This window comes from Aphelocoma coerulescens, chromosome 13, assembly GCF_041296385.1.
Source record: "Aphelocoma coerulescens isolate FSJ_1873_10779 chromosome 13, UR_Acoe_1.0, whole genome shotgun sequence".
Lineage (NCBI taxonomy): Eukaryota > Metazoa > Chordata > Aves > Passeriformes > Corvidae > Aphelocoma > Aphelocoma coerulescens.
This window is the reverse complement of record NC_091027.1, coordinates 4,328,884-4,347,158: the sequence shown is the minus strand read 5'-3', so window position 1 is coordinate 4,347,158 and position 18,275 is coordinate 4,328,884. Positions and strand designations below refer to the sequence as shown.

Genomic DNA, 18,275 nt, shown 5'->3' with positions numbered 1-18,275 from the left:
AGAAATTGTTTGCAGTATATATTTCACTGATGGAAAATTAGAATGTGATACAGAGCCCACAAACTGCTTTGGTATATTGTTAACCTAAGCTGTCATTATGCCAAATTACTAAAAAAAAGAAACTTTAAATAGTCATTTCTGCTCTACCTGACTAATCATAGTTATTTATATAATGCTGAGCTAAAAACCTTAAAGTGCATCTAAAAAGAGATTGAAAACCATGTTAAAAAATGAGGTAATTACATAGAATCTTACAGCTGCTCTACCTAATATCATATATATTTCAGTTCTTAAACACTGGAAGTTCTTTGACGCCATATCATATTGCATGTAAATAAAACTAATTGTCATGATGCTTTATTGAAACATTCTTGACAAGTAGCATTCAATTTCCTTAGCTAGTCAATGGTTATTATTTTTTCAACATTTTCAGAGTCTGTACATTTGAGTTTCATATTTTCTCTAACAATATTTTCACACAATAAAAGCATTTATTGTTTATGATGTTTTCAGATCATACAAAGTAGCTGGTACACAGAAAAACCCTCCTGTGTCAAATAGTGGTATCTTCTATTCCAGAGCTGATGGTACTTCTTATAGACACAAACCAGCTTTAAAAATACACGACAAAATGCTGCTAAAGACAGGCTCAAGACATTAACTTCTTGTTTTCTGAATGCATCTTAAACCCTTTGCAGCTCTGCCTAAATTACAACAGAAGCTGCTCCACATACAAAGGAGCCCCCGAAGTCCTCTATAAGTTAGAGCAGCAGACCTTGCAAGGTGCTTGGATTGCGGTGACCAGAAAATTGTTCTCACCTCCATGTCATTACGCTCACAGTGAAGCAGCCCCCGAGCATGTTTGTGTTCGGGATCTAATATATTGCCTTTCAATCAGAGCTGAGAGCCACTGAACACATAGACAGAACATGACGAGCAGGTCAGGAAAGCAATAAAGATTTTACAGAGCTGTCCAAGGTGCTAAATTTACTCAATAATGGGTTTGGCACCATAGTGTTAACCTCTCATTTACTACCAGTTTGAGGGACTAAATTGAAGTAGCTGACTTCATTTACCTTGAAATGTATATTTTATGACATTATGTAAGTAGATTGAAAGGGCACTGCAGTTTTAACAATTTAAAGGCTAGAGCATGTTTAAGATGAAGCTTGAATATTTATCGTATATTGCACTTAAACTATATTGTATATTAAAATGCATTGATTAAATTTGTAAAAGGTATTATAAAAAAGGACAGCTAGTATAAGAGATCTATGTCTTTTAAAATCCAATTGATACTGCACGTTACCACTGTGATGGTAACAGATAAACAGATAGAGAGGTGGACAGAGCAGCAGACAGAGCAAAAAGTGAGTGAAACTCACATTCCATAAAAAGAAATCTCTGCATAAACTCAAGGTCTGTTACTCCAGATATTCTTTTGTTCACAAAAATTTTTCTTTGCCTTCGTCTCCGAAGCCTAGATTTTCATAGCAGTAAGTGGGCATCGTGTAAGGTCCTTCCAATTGAATATGCAAGTGGAAATATTTCCTGAGAGAGACAGAGTTTGACTAAAGCTAATATCTAATTTATGGGGGCATTTGTCAAAGAAGATCCACTTTTCTGTTAAAGCTAAAAGTCTGACAGCTTTTGGTTTAGAATAAAGGACTTTGCAGCATTTAGCTAGACCTAAGTGAGGGTCGTCTTTTTTTGCAGTTCGTTTCAAACGGGAATAATATTATTTCTCTAAAACTAACAATTGAGCAAATATTGAGAAAAAGAAAGATTACTTTAGTCCTTAAATATGATACATCAGAACTCTGCACTCCATGAAGCTACACACCAAAACTCCAGAGTCCATTTTTACTCCAAACTGAAGCTGATTTTCTACTGAGGGATTTTTAGTTTTAGTAATTTTTGAAACAGGCGCACAATTAAATATTTTGATCAAATTTTCCCTCTGAAGATAATAAGGAGTGTCTACATACACAAAAGAGGGGGTGAGTAGTAAAATCTACTGCAACTTTGCATATCCCAAAATTACTGTAGAAAAGATATTACAAATCATACTGGAATAACTACGCTTTTGAAGCACAAAGACTGAAATTCAAACCAAATCCAATTCTGAGTGTACCTTGAACACTACAGCACCTTTGTGTGCTTTGTTGGAGGCCTGCATTCCCTTCAGAAGGATTTCATTAAGAACATGAAACTTGCATTTCAAGTTTTGTCATGATGAAAACACTTTGTGTCAAGATTTATCATGACAAACACATTCTATGTTAGCTTTAAAAGAGATGGGCTATTTCTTCTTGCAACATCTGCTTACTTTTTATTCAGAAACTCATGAAAAAAAAATCCACTCTGTGTCCCAAAAGGGCTGTGAGTCTGGTGAGATAAAGGGTATATAGAGTTACACTGAGTTGTTCAGATAAAGTAACTAAATTAGATAATGTTCAAGGTACTCGTTAAATCGAAATGAATTTTGTCAAGTAGAAGCTGACCACAATATATAACACTCATCAGCCACATACTGTATTATTGAGACCACCAAAGGATTTATGAACTCGTGGAGGGCGTGGGGGGAAAGCTGTTCCAGCATCATCTGAGGCATTTATCTTATGTGTTGTCTGGATATCATATCACCTTCTAATGCTCTTTAGCATTGTAATACAAGAGAGAGCTCATTCATCTTCTGAGAGGGTACTTAGGGATGATGATGTCATTCATACTTCCTTGACTCTTATGTCTGACCTCCTGCCTCTGCCTTCTAACTTCCTACTCTCATGGCTACTTGCAACAAAAAGACTCCTCTGCAGACTCAAAATGCTCAGCCTCAGACTCCCCTTCACTTCTTCACCTTGGAAAGGTCACATTCTGAAATTTCTAGTCAAAACCACAGTAATTTGTGCTCAAACTTTCCCTTTGGTTTTCAATTGGTGAAATTATAAATGTGATAGTTAAGGACATGGGTTAGAAGTTTTAAACTTATACTTGAAATTTGCATATGCATTATAATTTAAAAGATAAAATTGTGAACGCCTCTTTCAAATATAAAGGCAAAACCAAGAGAGACATTTAGAAGGATGCCAAAGATCTAAAATGCCAGACATTGAGCTTGGTACACAAGAGCTTCAGCCTGTCCAGAACATCCCATCTCTCCACATCAACACTGAGCACTGCATTATTATATCATTTTCAGCAATTACAGCTTTATAAAGACTCATAAACACCATTCAAAATGTAAAGATCCTCCATTTACTGTAAAACTGAGGGAGCCATGCCAGCCTAATGGGAAGCATAAAATAACAAGGCCATTTCTCTAAAAAGATATCTGTACTCACACAAAGTTGAAAACTTTTCCAGCAAACAAACAACTGAATTGTTTCCATATATTATGATTGAATCATACCAAAGGAATGAATACCATATAGATACCACAAACACAAGAAGGCAAAATGGGAGAGAAAGACAATATATCTCACTTGAGGGGCAAAAAAAAAAAGCTTCAGCTTACCACTGCCTACAGGGTGGAAGTGCACTGAATTCCTGCACTGAATTTCAATGGCAACTTCCAGAAAACAAGTCTGCATTGCGAGCTAGAACCTCGGTCTTTCCAAGGCACTGTAGTCTCATCAGCCTCCACTCAAACTGAAAATCACAGCCTAAATTTTCAGCACTAAAAACAGTCATGCATAACCTTACCACCTGCTCCACAATGAGCCAACCTTATAAATAAAATATAGGAAGCCTCTATGAGGGAGCAGAAAGAACAAATGCTGAAGTGCAAATGGGAGCAGGCATTTAGCCATAAACATTGAGAATCAATGATTAAAACTCCTCTTAACCACAAAGGTGATAAATGCATTTAGGGAAAACACACCCTGTCAAACAGTCTTTGCAAATACTGCTGACAAAAGAAGGAACAAAATTATGATGATCACCTGAAAGTCTGTCCTTGCAAGTCTCCCATCTTACACCCATTAACTTCCTGGAAATATGGTGTAGTTAAACACTAAAAAAAAAATATCCACCTCCTTTTTTAATCCACACCACTCATGCTGGTGGTCTCCATTTCCACAAATGATGGGCACATAATAACAACAGAATTAGTAGCTAACACAGATGTGTACTTCATCTAGATACAGGGTGGCATGGAATAAACCACCATTAATATTATTGGTTTGGAATAACTCTTTGAATAAACTGTAGTTTGAGAGTCTGGATGCTCCCACCATATTATCATGAACTGAGGCACCTGGAAAGTAATTTGGAGGGTTCTGTTGCTAAAAGCTCTGGACTTCTCTGCTAATGTTGGGTCTCTAAGTGAAGGAAGAGTGGGCATGTGAGAGCAGATATGCAGGACTAAAATCACTCTGCCAGGCCCCAAATCATCTCCTTTGGGGACTTTAGGGACAACAGTGATGTCATGACTCCCACCCAAGTCCCTCTGATAGCTGTAGAACTTTGCTTCTTTTAAGTATGTTTATAGCATGTGTTGCCCCCAACCCCTCACAGTTTACCAGAAAAAGGCATTTACAGCCACGTGCAGGAGCCCTTCAGAGCTGTCAAATTTTACCTCATGAGGCCAATCTACTTTTCATGCACCCAGTGCAGGGCTGGTAGTGATTACAGCATTGTACCTTTATATCTGCTCACAGCCTACAGCACATCAGCTGAGAGCTGGCGGGCATCAGTCGTGTTTGGGACTCACAAACCAGACCCTTCAGGAACCAACACTGTGGCAATTCTCTGGCCTCTCCTACAGCATTTCCCACAGATTGTCCTGCAGGTTCACACTGTGAGGGTCTAATGACAGATCCCCTTGGTCTGAATAAGCGAGATCAGGAGAGGAAACACATTTTCCATGCTGTACAAAAACCTGAAAGATCTGTAGTGTGTAAGGACCAGTTCTGCACACACTTCTTTCATGCCATCCCATCTTTCATGCAATGGTCCGTTTGTCATATCCAGTGAATCACCAGAAGACAATCTAATTAGATATAAAGTAGAGCACAAATGGGTAAGTCCACATAATTTAATGACTAACAAAAAATCCTTCACCAACTTCCTTTATGGAAATCCCTCCATCCCACCGGGTTACAGTGACTCACACTATTCCCATCTATCAGGCTACAAAAAGATTATTCCCAATTTATCCATATGAGCAAGCAAATGACAACATTAGACTCTTTTCTTCTACCTGACCTCAAAAGTTCCCTCTAAATTTTCCTTATGTGCCTCCAATACCTTCAACCCCATGGCAATCTTGGATAGGAACTTCAGGCATTTATTTTTGAAAATTTACTGCATACCATTTGTATGAGCATCTACAGTACTTTAAAGCAGAGGTTCATTATTGAGATTATGAAGATTTAGGTTTGGGGGCTTTTTTTTGGTTTTGCATATGTAAGATTTTCTGATAGTTGCTCTTGCTAGTATTAACATTCCTATTTCTTGGGAAAAAAGAGAAACAATGAGGGGAAAAGGAAGAGTTATTGCTCAAAATTTTCTATTTTAAAACCATATTTTTTTGGAAATTGTCAACATTCTCTTATGGAAGAAGAAGAATGTTTTGAATGATTTGAAGGTCTGCCTTAGGTAAACTTTCAAAGAATTTGGAAAAATGAACAGAGGCACTAAATTCTGACACTGTCATTCCAAGATACTGCACGGGCTGTTTTAGAGGCTTTATTCTATGGATCATATTATTGTGTCCATTAGAAAAATTCCCTGGAATATTGGTGACTAAAAAAAGATTACCTGTGGTTTGTGATTTTGTGCATGGCACAATGCAGATATCAAATTATGTATTTGTAAGAGTGAAGAGCTTTCCTTGGCAAATGGACAGGCTGATATCTATTTTCTATGATTTGTATACACAAAGACTTTCCAAACACAGGTCAAGTCCTAACACTTTTAAATTGATCTCACATTAGGTCAAACTAGACTGTATTGGCTGGCAAAATTCACTTGGCTACATTTAAATCTATAGAGGAATATGCTTGGTGATGCATGGCAAAAATCCTGCTGAGGTAAATCAGAGGAGTTGTGTAGCAATTAAAGTGTAAATTGTAGATATGTGCTTTGTCCATTTTATTTTCACAGTTTGTCTTATGCATTTACCTATTTCAAAATCTAAATATGCCAAATTAGCTCTTTTCTATTAAAAAAAAAGCAAACAAGTGTTCAATGACATTAAATAAAAGACCCACCCAGGCTTGCTTTTAATGAAGGAGAAAAAAAGCCCCCAACAAACTAAACCAAACCAAACAGAAAAACCCAGCCTATCCTTAAGATCTGTGAAACTGTCACTTTTCTGGATTGGATGCTTCAGGTGGGAAGCAGGAGCAGTTAGAAATCGAGTGTTCAGGTTACTTTTAATAGCAGGAGGAAACTGAAAAATAAGACACATTGAAATTCTGACCTACAATAATATTCCACTCCGTTCTGTGGAGAGCAGATGCATAAAAATGTTGAAATAGAGACTGGAATAATGTTGGTGGGTTTTAGTATTACAGCTAAAACACTGCTCAGTCATAACCCCTACAAATGACTACTTTCACTTACATTTTATCATTGGCATAATTAAAAGAAGTCTCTTGAAAGGGGCATTCTCATTACAGCCAACGACCACTTCAGACCCAATTGAAATGAAAAGACAGACCATAGATTAGGTGCAGATACAAGTGCTAATTTCTAGGGAAGCATAAAATACCAAATGTGTAACAACCACATTTTATAACTATGTGTTCAAAAGACTCACAGTATTTTACTGGACAAAGAGGCTTTGGCTCAGAAAGACAACTTTAACAAAGTAGCTCCTAACAGATATTCTTAAAAAGTTTCAACTTTCTAATCAGAAATAAAAGATATTTTATTTTTCATATTGTTATTTTTAATTTACAGTCCTATAATTCAGCTGAAATTATCCAAAGGAAGAATAAATGTTGAAAAACCATGAATTTAAGAAATTCATCCAACATTTCACAGAGGTAACACTATATTTCTGTGTACAACTCCACAAAGTAAAAGCAGGCACAGCATTTTATACAATCTAGAGCTCCTTTTTCACCGTTGAGGGAAAAGTATTGCCATTGTCACTACACCAATATATTTTATAGGATTGCTTCAAAATACAGACTTTTCAAAATATATCAGTATTTCAGTAGCTTTTTTGATCAACAAAACCTCTTAGCTCTCACACTAGTTTACAGCTGAATAATGAAAGAAAATCCAGATTATCAAATTATGATATATTTATGATATGTTTATGATTATGATATGTTTATAATTATGATATGTTTATAATTATGTTTATTAAAAATACTTTTAAACACATTTTATTTGTCTGAAGCTCACATTTGTGAAAATTAGGCATCTCTATTCTGTCAAATGTTTGGACTTCAAGATGCCATGTCCAGATGAAATTATGAATCCAGCATTATCAGTGGAGACACTGAGGTCATCCTAAAGAACAAAACCAATGAACTTCACAATTTCTGTATCTTGGGCTGCCCATAATATATCAACAAAAAATGTGTTAAATATATGTGGTTCTGCTTCAAAAAATGCTTCAGTGTCTTGTTTTCATTCTCCTCTCAGCAAACGTATCATTTGTTATCTGTAGTCACAAATGTATTCCAAAATGTTCTTTAAAATAAATCCAAAACGCATTTCCGTGTCTGTACAAGTAGGTTGAGATTGTGCTATTGTACTTAGAGGACATTCCAGTCCAGTTGAGTTATATCACCATAAGTTACATGATTGACTTTTACAGCAGAAAGAAAAGGTTGTACTCAAACAACTGTTATTGCCTCAATGGAAAAAAAAAAATCAATGAATGTAAAATGAACAAGAGATTTTGTCCGAGTTGCAGTTAATACTACTGAAGAGCTATGGATATTAAAAGGTCAACAAATAAATTAGTCCAAGTGTTATGAAATGAATGATTTGGCTTATAATTGTATTGAGTGCAAATTGTTCACTGCCTATTAGACCAGGTAATTTTTAACCATGGTGCCTCAATTACTGTTCCATAAGCAATAATACAGTTGTGAGAGCCACCAGTTCGATCGGGTGACCTGGGACACACTCCAGGACAGCTGCCTTTGCTATGACAGATCACTGAGCCTGATCTCCAAATGGTGCCAAACCTTCTCTTCCTGGGAGGGGATCTCATAAAAGAAACATTACTGCTTGATTCATTTTACCAAAATGCTTGAGTTTTCTAGTGTCAGCAGCTGGGTATAGATTGTGAGGCTCTGTATTTCTTAGAAGAATTACGACAAGAGGCATCCTATTGCTTCCAGCACTCTCTGCTAAATGGCATCATGATGGTTTGGAGGATGCTTTTTCTGCTACTCAATTGGGCTGTGTTGTGAGAAATACACGGCAATCACATTTTACATCACCACATAACACCTAAAACTAGGCCAGAAATGGAAACTCTAGGTGAGATTATAGACATTACTTCACACTTCAGCAATGCCCCGCATTCAGAGATCTCAAAGCACCACTTTAATGGGAGCAAATTAAACTTCACAACACACTTTCTAGGAAAACACACTCGCTCCCCCATCTTCATCAGAGACAGCCTTGAAGTGTAGCTGCTTGGCTGAAGTTACAGTGGTCTATGGTTACAACCAAGGCAAGTTTTGTAGGGTGAGGTAATATCTTTTATTAGAGACACCGATACAGGCGAGAAAAGGTGCAGTCAGCACACAGGAAGCAAGGATGGGCACCCAAAAGCCTGTTTTATATCAGTTAGTCTAAGATATAACCACTCCCTGCAAACCCTGATAGCCTTAAGAAGGGAAAAGGAATCAATCTGATATTGCTTTCATGCTATGAAGTAACACCCATGGTAGCAGCTGTGTTTCCCCATTGTTCCTGTGTTCCCTGAGAGCCAGGGCTCAAAATAAGGCTACAAAGGGCTCACCCAGGTTCCCAGAGGACTGGGCCTTAAAGGACTGTAACTAGGCTGTAACTACATAGATCTGCTCTCTGCCCATATATGAAACAAACTGAAGAGGTAAGTGAAAATCCTGAATTATCAAATAATCTGCACAGGATAAACCACAATAATAAAAGCCTAACTAGAATAGATTGTACCCCATACAACCAAATCCTGCTTATATTGTCACTTTGCTCTATTTTTGATAAATCACTACATTCAAACAGTGTGTTGGGAGGGTGGTTTTCCACTTCATCTCTCCATTGCACAAAAAAAGTGCCACATGACTGGAGTCTGAATTTCCATTTCACCAGCATACAGTTGAACTGAATATTACTTGGCACAATACAGTATACAACTGAGCCACTAAATGGCTGATTTACTAAATTATTATTAGATGAGCTCTTGCTGTTCCAAGTGAAAGTGCAGTCACTGTCTCTCTTCATGGTGTGTTCAAATTGTTCTGTGTTTAAATATTCAGCATGAGGCTAATGTGAACTGATGAACTGAGACTACAAACGTTCACTTTCGATGCAGACAGAGAGACAGAGATGCAACGTATCATGTGGCCTGCAGAGGTGAAAATGATTTATATTTAAGGATGCTGCTGCCTATTTCCATTAATATAAGATATTCTTAATTAGCTTTGTGTTTGATTCAGTTTGGAAATGTAGCTAGAAGCTAGAAAACAGCTCCAAAACTGAATATAGCTGTGTGGCTATGGAGGCATCAGAGTCCTGGTGAAGTGGTACTTGAGCCTGGATCTCTGTTAATAAAGTGCATGAGCTGCCTCCACAGTTTCATTCTTTGGTCTCTTTAATATTTGAGCTGTAACCTAAGAGTATCACCTGCAATTCCTACCTGAGCATCAGAAATCCTTGGTATGTAAAGGACTGACTGTGTTGTGCAATTCTATGACTTTCTGTGGTGAGTGGATATGGGGGAAATGGAAAAATAGATATTTTTATGAAAGGTTAAAGAAAAAAAGAAACAATTTCTTTACTGCCACCTGCTGGAGTTGACAATAACCCTTTGTCCCACGGAGAGAACAAGCTCCTCACTCGGAGGACAGTTACGGGGAGCATTTAAAATACTGTGATCCCAGACACTTACAGTAGATTAGAATTTTTTATTGGTGCTGTGTTGCCATAACAACATAAAGACAGCAGATGACTTAAGCTAAGCTTGCAAAGCAAAAGGCTGCTCATCTGGCAGCTAAAATGAATACAGTTCACTTCACAAGTTCCCCATATGGACCCTTAGTGTATGGTAATGAGGATACCATATGGTGGGAGAAAATGCACAGAGAACAATTGTGCTCCACTGGATGAGTGAAGTGAGCAGGAAGTTATGAGGAAACACAGGAGAGAGATTTGTGTGTGTGCTCTCTAACTCAAGGGTTTCTTTCAGAGGGGGGTTCTCTCTCTTCTTAATCTTCCTCCTAATATATACATGCATAGAAATGACAGAGAAACATATTGCACATTTTGCAACATCATTCATCATAAACTGTCAGCCGTGTTTGTAAATCAGCTTGGTAAGATCTTAGAAATTTGTAATTCTTAAAAGGTAAAAGTGCTAAGTTTTTAGACAAAGTGCAGGAAAATTTAAGCACTTCTGACAAGTAGAAACATTAGTGGTAATCATTTTAAAAATGCTTGCATCTTTCTGCCCGCATGTTTAGCTGTAAATAATGCCTCAATGAATAAAAGCTTTAAAAAAGGGGAGGGGAGGATGAAATTGAAAAAAATATTTTTTATTTTATTTCCAAAAGGATAAAAAATAATAGATTATCAGAACCATATGCATGCAAAATTCTGCTGTAAATGTACATGCTATACAGTATGCTGTACTAACCAGATCCTAAACCTGGTAAGACAGCTTGCTAAAGGCTGCAAAGTCAATTTTGTACTACACATGCTTCATAAAAGATGAATATAAATGCATTAGTTAGACACGGTGAGCTAAATTAGAAGGTCAGGCAGGGCTGGAAGGGCTGAAATATCACACAACCAATGACTGTAATTACTCTTTTTTTAAGTCTATTAAGTGGTGTTGTTCTATCAAGGCTCAGGGGTATAGGACATGAAGTACAAGATAAAGTAATGTGTATTTATTACTCCCACGGGATCAATTTACTAGATATTTTCAGCTCCATGGAGCAAAATACACAAATGCAGCTCTTGTTACTTTCTTCAAACTGTGGCTTTTTCCTTCAAAACCTGCTCCTCAAAGGGACTGTGTTTACCTGTTTGGTGTCTTCCTGCCATCCTCAGTTAATTGTTGTATTTAAAACCAACCAGGATGAGGACACAGGAACAGAGAAATGTGTGCATCCCTCCTACAGGATGTTCAAACAAGTGGTTTGAGTCGCTCAGATGGAATGTGCAGACTAGAAGATCCAATCCCAGGCATGATTTTTACCCCAAGGCAAAGCAGAAAGTGGGAGTGGAGAATGGCACAGAGCTCGTTGTCATCATGTTAGCCCTGATCTATTAAAAGTTTTGTCATAGATTCTAAATTACACCATCTGCTCTAATCATTTGCTGAGTAAATGCTGACCCAGTTATAAAGAAAGCTCACTGAAATGTGTGTGCATACTGCTGACCTTCAGAAAGGAAAGGGCTCCTTGCCAGCCCTGTGTGCTGGCTCTGCCCTTCAGCGAGCAGTCTGTCCCTTTGCTCTCTCCTTTCAGACTCTCTGCATATTCTCAGACACCCCTCTGACATCCACCACCCCATAAAGGTGATACTTTCACAGGTACCTTGCCATCTCAAAAGTTTTGATGCTCTCTCGCTGAATATTTTCCATAGGATAAACAAAATATCAGACCTCAGCAACCTAAACGAGCTCCTCAACCAACTAAGGGCTCAAATTGTTAGGAAACTTCAAAAACCCCAACTGTTGAGGGTTCAATACCAACCTTAACTCTGGTCTCACATGTCTGTAAATTTTACAGTAGAACATAGAAACCTCCAAGCACATCCCATGACCTCCATGCTGTACAGCTGAACTCCAATAGCTCCTCTTTACCTGCTCCCCTTTCCTGCCCACACTTAGTATAAAAGTTTTCTGACTCTCTTTTTACACTGGGTGGGGGAAAAAAGAAATGGTGCTTTCTTAGCTGAAAATTACTAACTTAGGTTAAAATACAGTATATGTTGAGTTAGCACATGGCAATCCTTTCTGGAATTTCCATTGGGTCTGTCTGAAGCAGCAAACCTGAGCTGCATTGTCTTCATTGCTATTTTAACCTCTGCTAGCAAGCCTGGGCCAACCACCCACGTTTAGAGACAACCTTTATTTGCAATATAAACACTACCCATGTCACAATGAATAAAGGGCAGATCTGTGGGATTCCATACAGAAAAAGACAACTGCTTTTGCCAGCCTCTGATTCCTAATAACCACATGTCTTCTATTAGTGGCCTAAATGAGGAGGTGGGCTATGTCTTGGGGGGGTTTAATGACTGACCAGAGAAAAGGAGCTGAAGGGAAGGAGGATTCTGGTTACCTGTGCTCTCAGCACAGCAGGGAGGCCCCTGTGCACTAGAGAGAGAAGCTTCACTTTCATCTACATGAAGAGAAACCAGAAGTAAAGGTCCCTTTCAGGAGGGATAAGGGGTCTCCTAGAGAGCCCTGAAGGAACAGACTGGGAGGGAGAGGACATCAGATCACAGAGGGGGTTGATGCAATGACTCGCTTCTCAAATACAGAGTGAACAATCTTCTGCTTAATCTAAATACAAGTGATGAGTTGTAGGAGTGGTGAAAATGGCAAATAAAATCTAGGAAATTGCATATAAAAAGGAATTGTTGTTATTAAATCATTTAGGATGGATATGTTTCAAATCTAGCTCACAGTTGAAGCTGTTTTACAGCTCTAGCTGTGGAGTTTTAACAAAATTGCAGAATTGCAACGTGTCTGCCAGGGATTTATTTTAAGGATTGCAGGGTAGTTACATGAATGAACCTTGTTGTGATCTGAACTCTTCAGTGATCTCCACTGCAGTTTATGTGCACAGGAACCAACAACACGAGTGCATTTGTGTGCTTGTGTGCAAACACACGAGATGGAAATGGGGCACACACATGTGCAGGGCTGTTCCCAGCTCCACACAGGCTCTCTACAGACTGCTCCTGCAGGACAATGACACCATTATCTCAACCTTAGCATCACATTTTCACTTCTCCCCAGAGATCTCTTGTTTCCTCTGATCTGCCTCCTGTCTGTATTAGAAAGGACAGGCTACACTGCCCAGCACACTCCTGGTACTTGATCTCACCACAAGCTTTGGGTGCTAATCCCACCACATCTTGTCACTGCTCCTGGTGCTTGTGGGTGTGGGGGTGTCTGTACAGACATGCACATCTCCCTCCACTGGCTGCCTTCCTTGACCTGCTCTGCACAAGGAAGGAGCAGGATTGTGGTTCAAGCTGGCTTCATAGTTCAGCTGCCAACATTAGCTCCCACTCTTTTCTCCAGAAACTATATATTGCCTTTCTACTTTAAGCACATCAGCTGTCAATCTCTCAGTCCAAAGACCCTAGTTCCCAGGTGCTCCCATTCTCCTCGCTGTGGGAGGGAATTCTCTACTGGAATTTGGCTAACGAAGCACTGAGAAGGAGAAATTATTTTTTAAAATCTGGCTTCTTTCTTTGCCTTCTTCCAGCAGATAGTTGAACACTTAAAAAAATTCATCCTGAGCATAAATTTTGAGCGCTTCTGAAAGTACTGGTTCTAAACTTGTGGAGATCAAGCTTCTCAAACAGCCTCAGTGGTTTTAGAAATGCTGCTAACTCCTCCACCCTGGAGGGAAGAGCATGTGCTAACACTCACTTGATGGCCTCAACAATTCTCCTTGACTGCAGGGATAAGTCACAGAGCAGAATGCTCTTGATGGTCCATGGGAAGGGCAGCATGCCCTTATGAACACAAAAATTATAACCATTTCTACCTCTGGAAAGATCTCTAATTCACCAGTAATATTTCAATGGAATAATGGCCATGAACCCTAGCAGCAATTAGAGAAATATGATCTGCTCTATTTATTTAATACAAAGGCACAAGCTTTTTCATTAATAGAAAGTGATGATGCCCTGTGAGGACAACGGGGAAAATGGAGGGAAGGATTTTGAAAGCTCTGAGCACTGCTCTCCTCTCTGCTGTTTCTCTCAAACATTTGCCCTTTCTGCCCGTGGTTCCACTGTGGGAGCCATATGGCTTCCAACACTCCTCTAAGTAGCCACTGAGAATTGTCTGTAGTGGAAAAGTGCCAAAGCCCTTCCTGGTTTAATGACATGGGGAAGAGCACTGTGCAGTGCTCACCAGCACAGAGGCTCACAGCGTCCTTGATGATGATCCTGGAGCCAGCAAGCAATGCTGGGAATTGAACCATCACTGCCTCAAATACAGAAGTCGACATGTGCCAACCCCTGCTGCATTCAGCCTCTGTGCGTGGCATATTAATGAGACTTGAACTTGAGGTCCAACCTTCAAGCTTGCACAGAAGGAATTACCCAAAGACAGAAAAAAAAGGTCCTCTCTTCATCCTGTTTCCCTCTAAGCTTGCACAGTGTCACCAGTTTCTTCACTGAGTTTGTCCAACCCTTAAGAAGTAACTTTTTATGCCATCACATCTTACCTCTGCATACATAACCACAATTTCCCTTGATTTAAAGGTCTGAAAAACTAGTTCAAAAGGTACTCCAAAGAAACACATGAAGCCAAGAGGGTATAAGAGGGGACAGATGACTCAGTGCTAACTCTCAGTCTCATACCTTATCCATAAATACCTGCTAAATTTTGGATTTAGGATATGGAGCTAGGAGAAGCTTTCTTCTGCCTGCTTTTATGTCCCATGACATGCAGCAGGAATATGTGGTACCAGTCTCAGTCAAAATGGGAAAGTGGAGGGTGCTCAGCCTGGAGGCTGCATTCCCACTTTCCCACACCAGCACAAAGGGGCACTGCTGGGGACCCCCTCGGTGCCTCAGGTGTCAAAAAGGAGCCCAGTTCCTATGCAAGTTGGTGATGCACCACAATCCCTGGCCCCATGACCCAATTTGGAATTTCCCAGTCTTATTTTACTTGAATTTCCTGCTTTAAATAAAATCCATGGCCATCTCCTAGTCAGCTGGAATGTTGGGTTTAGGGAAGTTTTGTGCAGCATTTTTTTGGGCCTTCCAAATACCTGGTGCATAGTGAAGGTTGGCTTCTTCTTTTCTAAGAAACTGTTTTTCTCCAGAAGCACATTTGGCAGCAGAGGGAGGATAGAGATAAAAAAAAATAAAATGTCCCTACAGAAGGATGCTCTCTTCCTTTGGAAAGGGTTGCACCTCTGGAGTGAAACTTGACAAGCCATGAAAGCTGTGTCCTGCTGCAAGTCTGTCCAAATGTTAGGGAAAAGGACAGCTTGCAAAGGGTGAACAGAGCCAATGGTAAGTGTAACTCTCCAGGACAGCATGTTTCTCTGATGGTAAGAGGGAAGGACAACACATCAGTGACCCCAAAACCACAGCCTGCAGCCTTCCTAGGCAAGGTAAAGGACTGAACAAACCTGCAAAAAAATCACACACTGAATTTTATTTCTTTCAGGGAATTAAACAAATCAAGTTCCAGTGTTTAGGAAATCTTCTCACCTTTCAAACACTTTAGAAATGTAACTAATCGAAGCCTACAACAATCTCTGATGAAAGCCTTTGGACAGCTCAGGAAGCTACAGAAGAAAGGGCACAAGTATTGCCCAGTCATAAAGGCAATACTGGATGTACATTAACTGAACAATTCATTTGTCTGTGTCTCAGGATTGCAAATTCACGTTTTCTTTTCCACAGGAAGTGTTCTGACTCCCCAGCTCCCTCAGTAACAGCAGATAAAACACGTGCTGGCAGCTGGCCACAGACAGTGACTCCAGCCCACCACTATTGCTCAGAGTTCCTGTGGACATGAGCAACACTTAAATCCCCCATCTCTTTCTCCAGCATATCACAAAAGTCACTGCAACTTCTTGCAAGGTAGAAAGAACAGATCTGAGTGCAATCCCAGTGTTTTCCCAGTACAAGAAGCCTGTCTGAACAATGCTGTCTTTCCCCCAGCTTTTACTTGTCAGAAATCAGCAAAAAACCTCACTAATTTTCATGGGAACAAACATCACTTCAGTACACAATGCTGTAATTATATCAGCAATCCTGAAATAAAACAGTATATAATCATTATTATCCTAAACCAATACATGATGCAGCAGCAATGGACTCACATCCAATTAACTTGATTTTATCAATGGTGAAGTTCTCAAAATTATGCTGGCAAGTGCTACTGATACCAAAACCAAAAAGCATCATTATTCTATGAAAACACTGCTCAGGTCCCAAAATGGTAACCAAAAAAGATGTTCATTGTTAAGTATTTTAGAACACAGAGAATGATTCACATTTAAGAAAGGCAAGAGCTGCTTGAATTGGCTGTGACTGAGAGGATAGCAGAATTCTCCTAAGGCTCCAGTGGGAGTTGCTGGTTGGGCTTCCTTGGTCATGGGTCTGTTTCAGCTTATCTGGGTTGGGTACCAAACCAGGACCATCACATTTACAGAGCCTTGCACTTTCAGACAAAAACATGCAGTAACCATCTTTACCATATTTAATAAAACAATAAACTTTGTGCTGACCTTTGGCAAGCGTTCGGGGTCACCAGGGTGCCGGGGGATAACCTTCTGTAACCTTTGGAAACCATAGTCAATGGTGGGTTCGTTCAGAGCTGAAACAACAACAAACAACAGCGTGATGTGACAAAGGCACAGCAAGGGGCTCAGGGGGAAAGGACAACGGGAGAGGCACCGCGAGACCCCGGCAGGACCACGGCAAAATCCCCTTTGGCTGGACTCAGCACTGCCTGAAATCCTGGTTCAAACACTGCTTGAGATTGGTCCTTTGGCTTCAGTCCAAGCCTTCCCACTTCAGCTCCTCCAGCAAAGCTGCTGGAGGATTTGGGGATGTTGCATTCATCTTCCAAAGTGGAAGCAATTATTATCTCTGAAAGCCACAGAGAAACCAATTTGATAAATACTTCACACCCCATGTTTCAGGTTGGGTTTTTTATACTATGAGGAAGGTAATTGGAAAACCAAAGTAGTAACTATTCCAGTGTCTTTCTTGTTCCAAATTTCATTATACATTTAATTTGCTCCATGTGCAATGTTCACAAATAATTTTGTTCTGAAATACAGGCATTTGTCTTGGCAAAGGTTTTATTTTTTACTCATCAACACTGACTTCAGCAGCTTAGGCTCCAATCAGCACTAAACTGATCCAGGAGACTTAATAATTAAAAAAAAAAAAAAAAATACATCAGTGTTTTTAGTTCATCTTTCCCTAGTCCTTGTCCGATAAAATGGAGGTGAGAAATGGTGAAAGTGGAACACTTTAATCTTCATGAAAATGCTGGTCTCTCTGCATTAATGGAAGCTCTGATTGTGTCAAGCCTTTAAGCACATGCTTATCTGTAAGCACATACTTACACCCATTTGCTTTCAGCAAAGCAAATTTGAGCATATTATGTTTTTTATATGATTGCCTATAATTACAGGGGACTGCGCTGAATGACCTTCTAGCTATATTTCCAGTCATATGATCACTTTAAAACTCAGATGTTAGTGAGACTTCAACATGTGCTTAGAATTTCCTAAGTGCTTTGGTGAACTGGAACAGTCAAGTATTCTCGAGCATTTCTAAACAACAGCCCATCTTGACTCTCCCATGCCAATAGAGACGTGGAAATATTCCACAGCAATTTGTTCGAATTTTTTGAGTTAAATGGGGGGAAAAAAATCAATTCCAATGTGTATTTTTATATTTTCAGCCTTTTTTTTTTTCTTTTGTGGAAGAAAAAACATATTTTTTTTCATTTTTGAGTCACTTTAAAGTTTTTCTTGTCTTAGCTCATTAAATCAAAAAAATATATTTCTTGCACAAAATTTGCTTAGTAATTTACAAATATATCATACATCTTTATCAGGGTCTTACAATGAACTTTATTATGTGGCTAGAATGATGATATTTGAATATTGCAAATAGATTTAGCATCAAACTCCATCTCCCAGCCTTAACATGCCATAACCTGTCTGTATTTCCATGTTTTAAGGGAAAAGAACATAATTCCATACTGCTAATGTTAAAGATCTTCACGTTTTCATGAAACCAGTATCTAATCCCTGGCTTGTTTGCAATTAATTGGCATTCCATAACAAGCCCACAAAACAATCCCTTTAAATAATTGTTATTTTCAAAACCAATTTCTACAGCAGATTGTCCAGCTGGCAACC

General features: G+C 39.1%; 1 protein-coding gene across 5 annotated transcripts in view; it reads right to left on the bottom strand.

Moving 5' to 3' along the window:
* EBF1 (EBF transcription factor 1) overlaps positions 1–18,275 on the bottom strand; it is a 268,071-nt gene that overhangs the window by 11,497 nt on the left and 238,299 nt on the right. For all 5 annotated transcript variants that reach the window (XM_069028725.1, XM_069028726.1, XM_069028727.1 and 2 more), the window contains exon 11: positions 16,623–16,711. In XM_069028725.1, the coding sequence (XP_068884826.1) occupies positions 16,623–16,711 (89 nt within the window). The remainder of the gene's footprint in view (positions 1–16,622; positions 16,712–18,275) is intronic.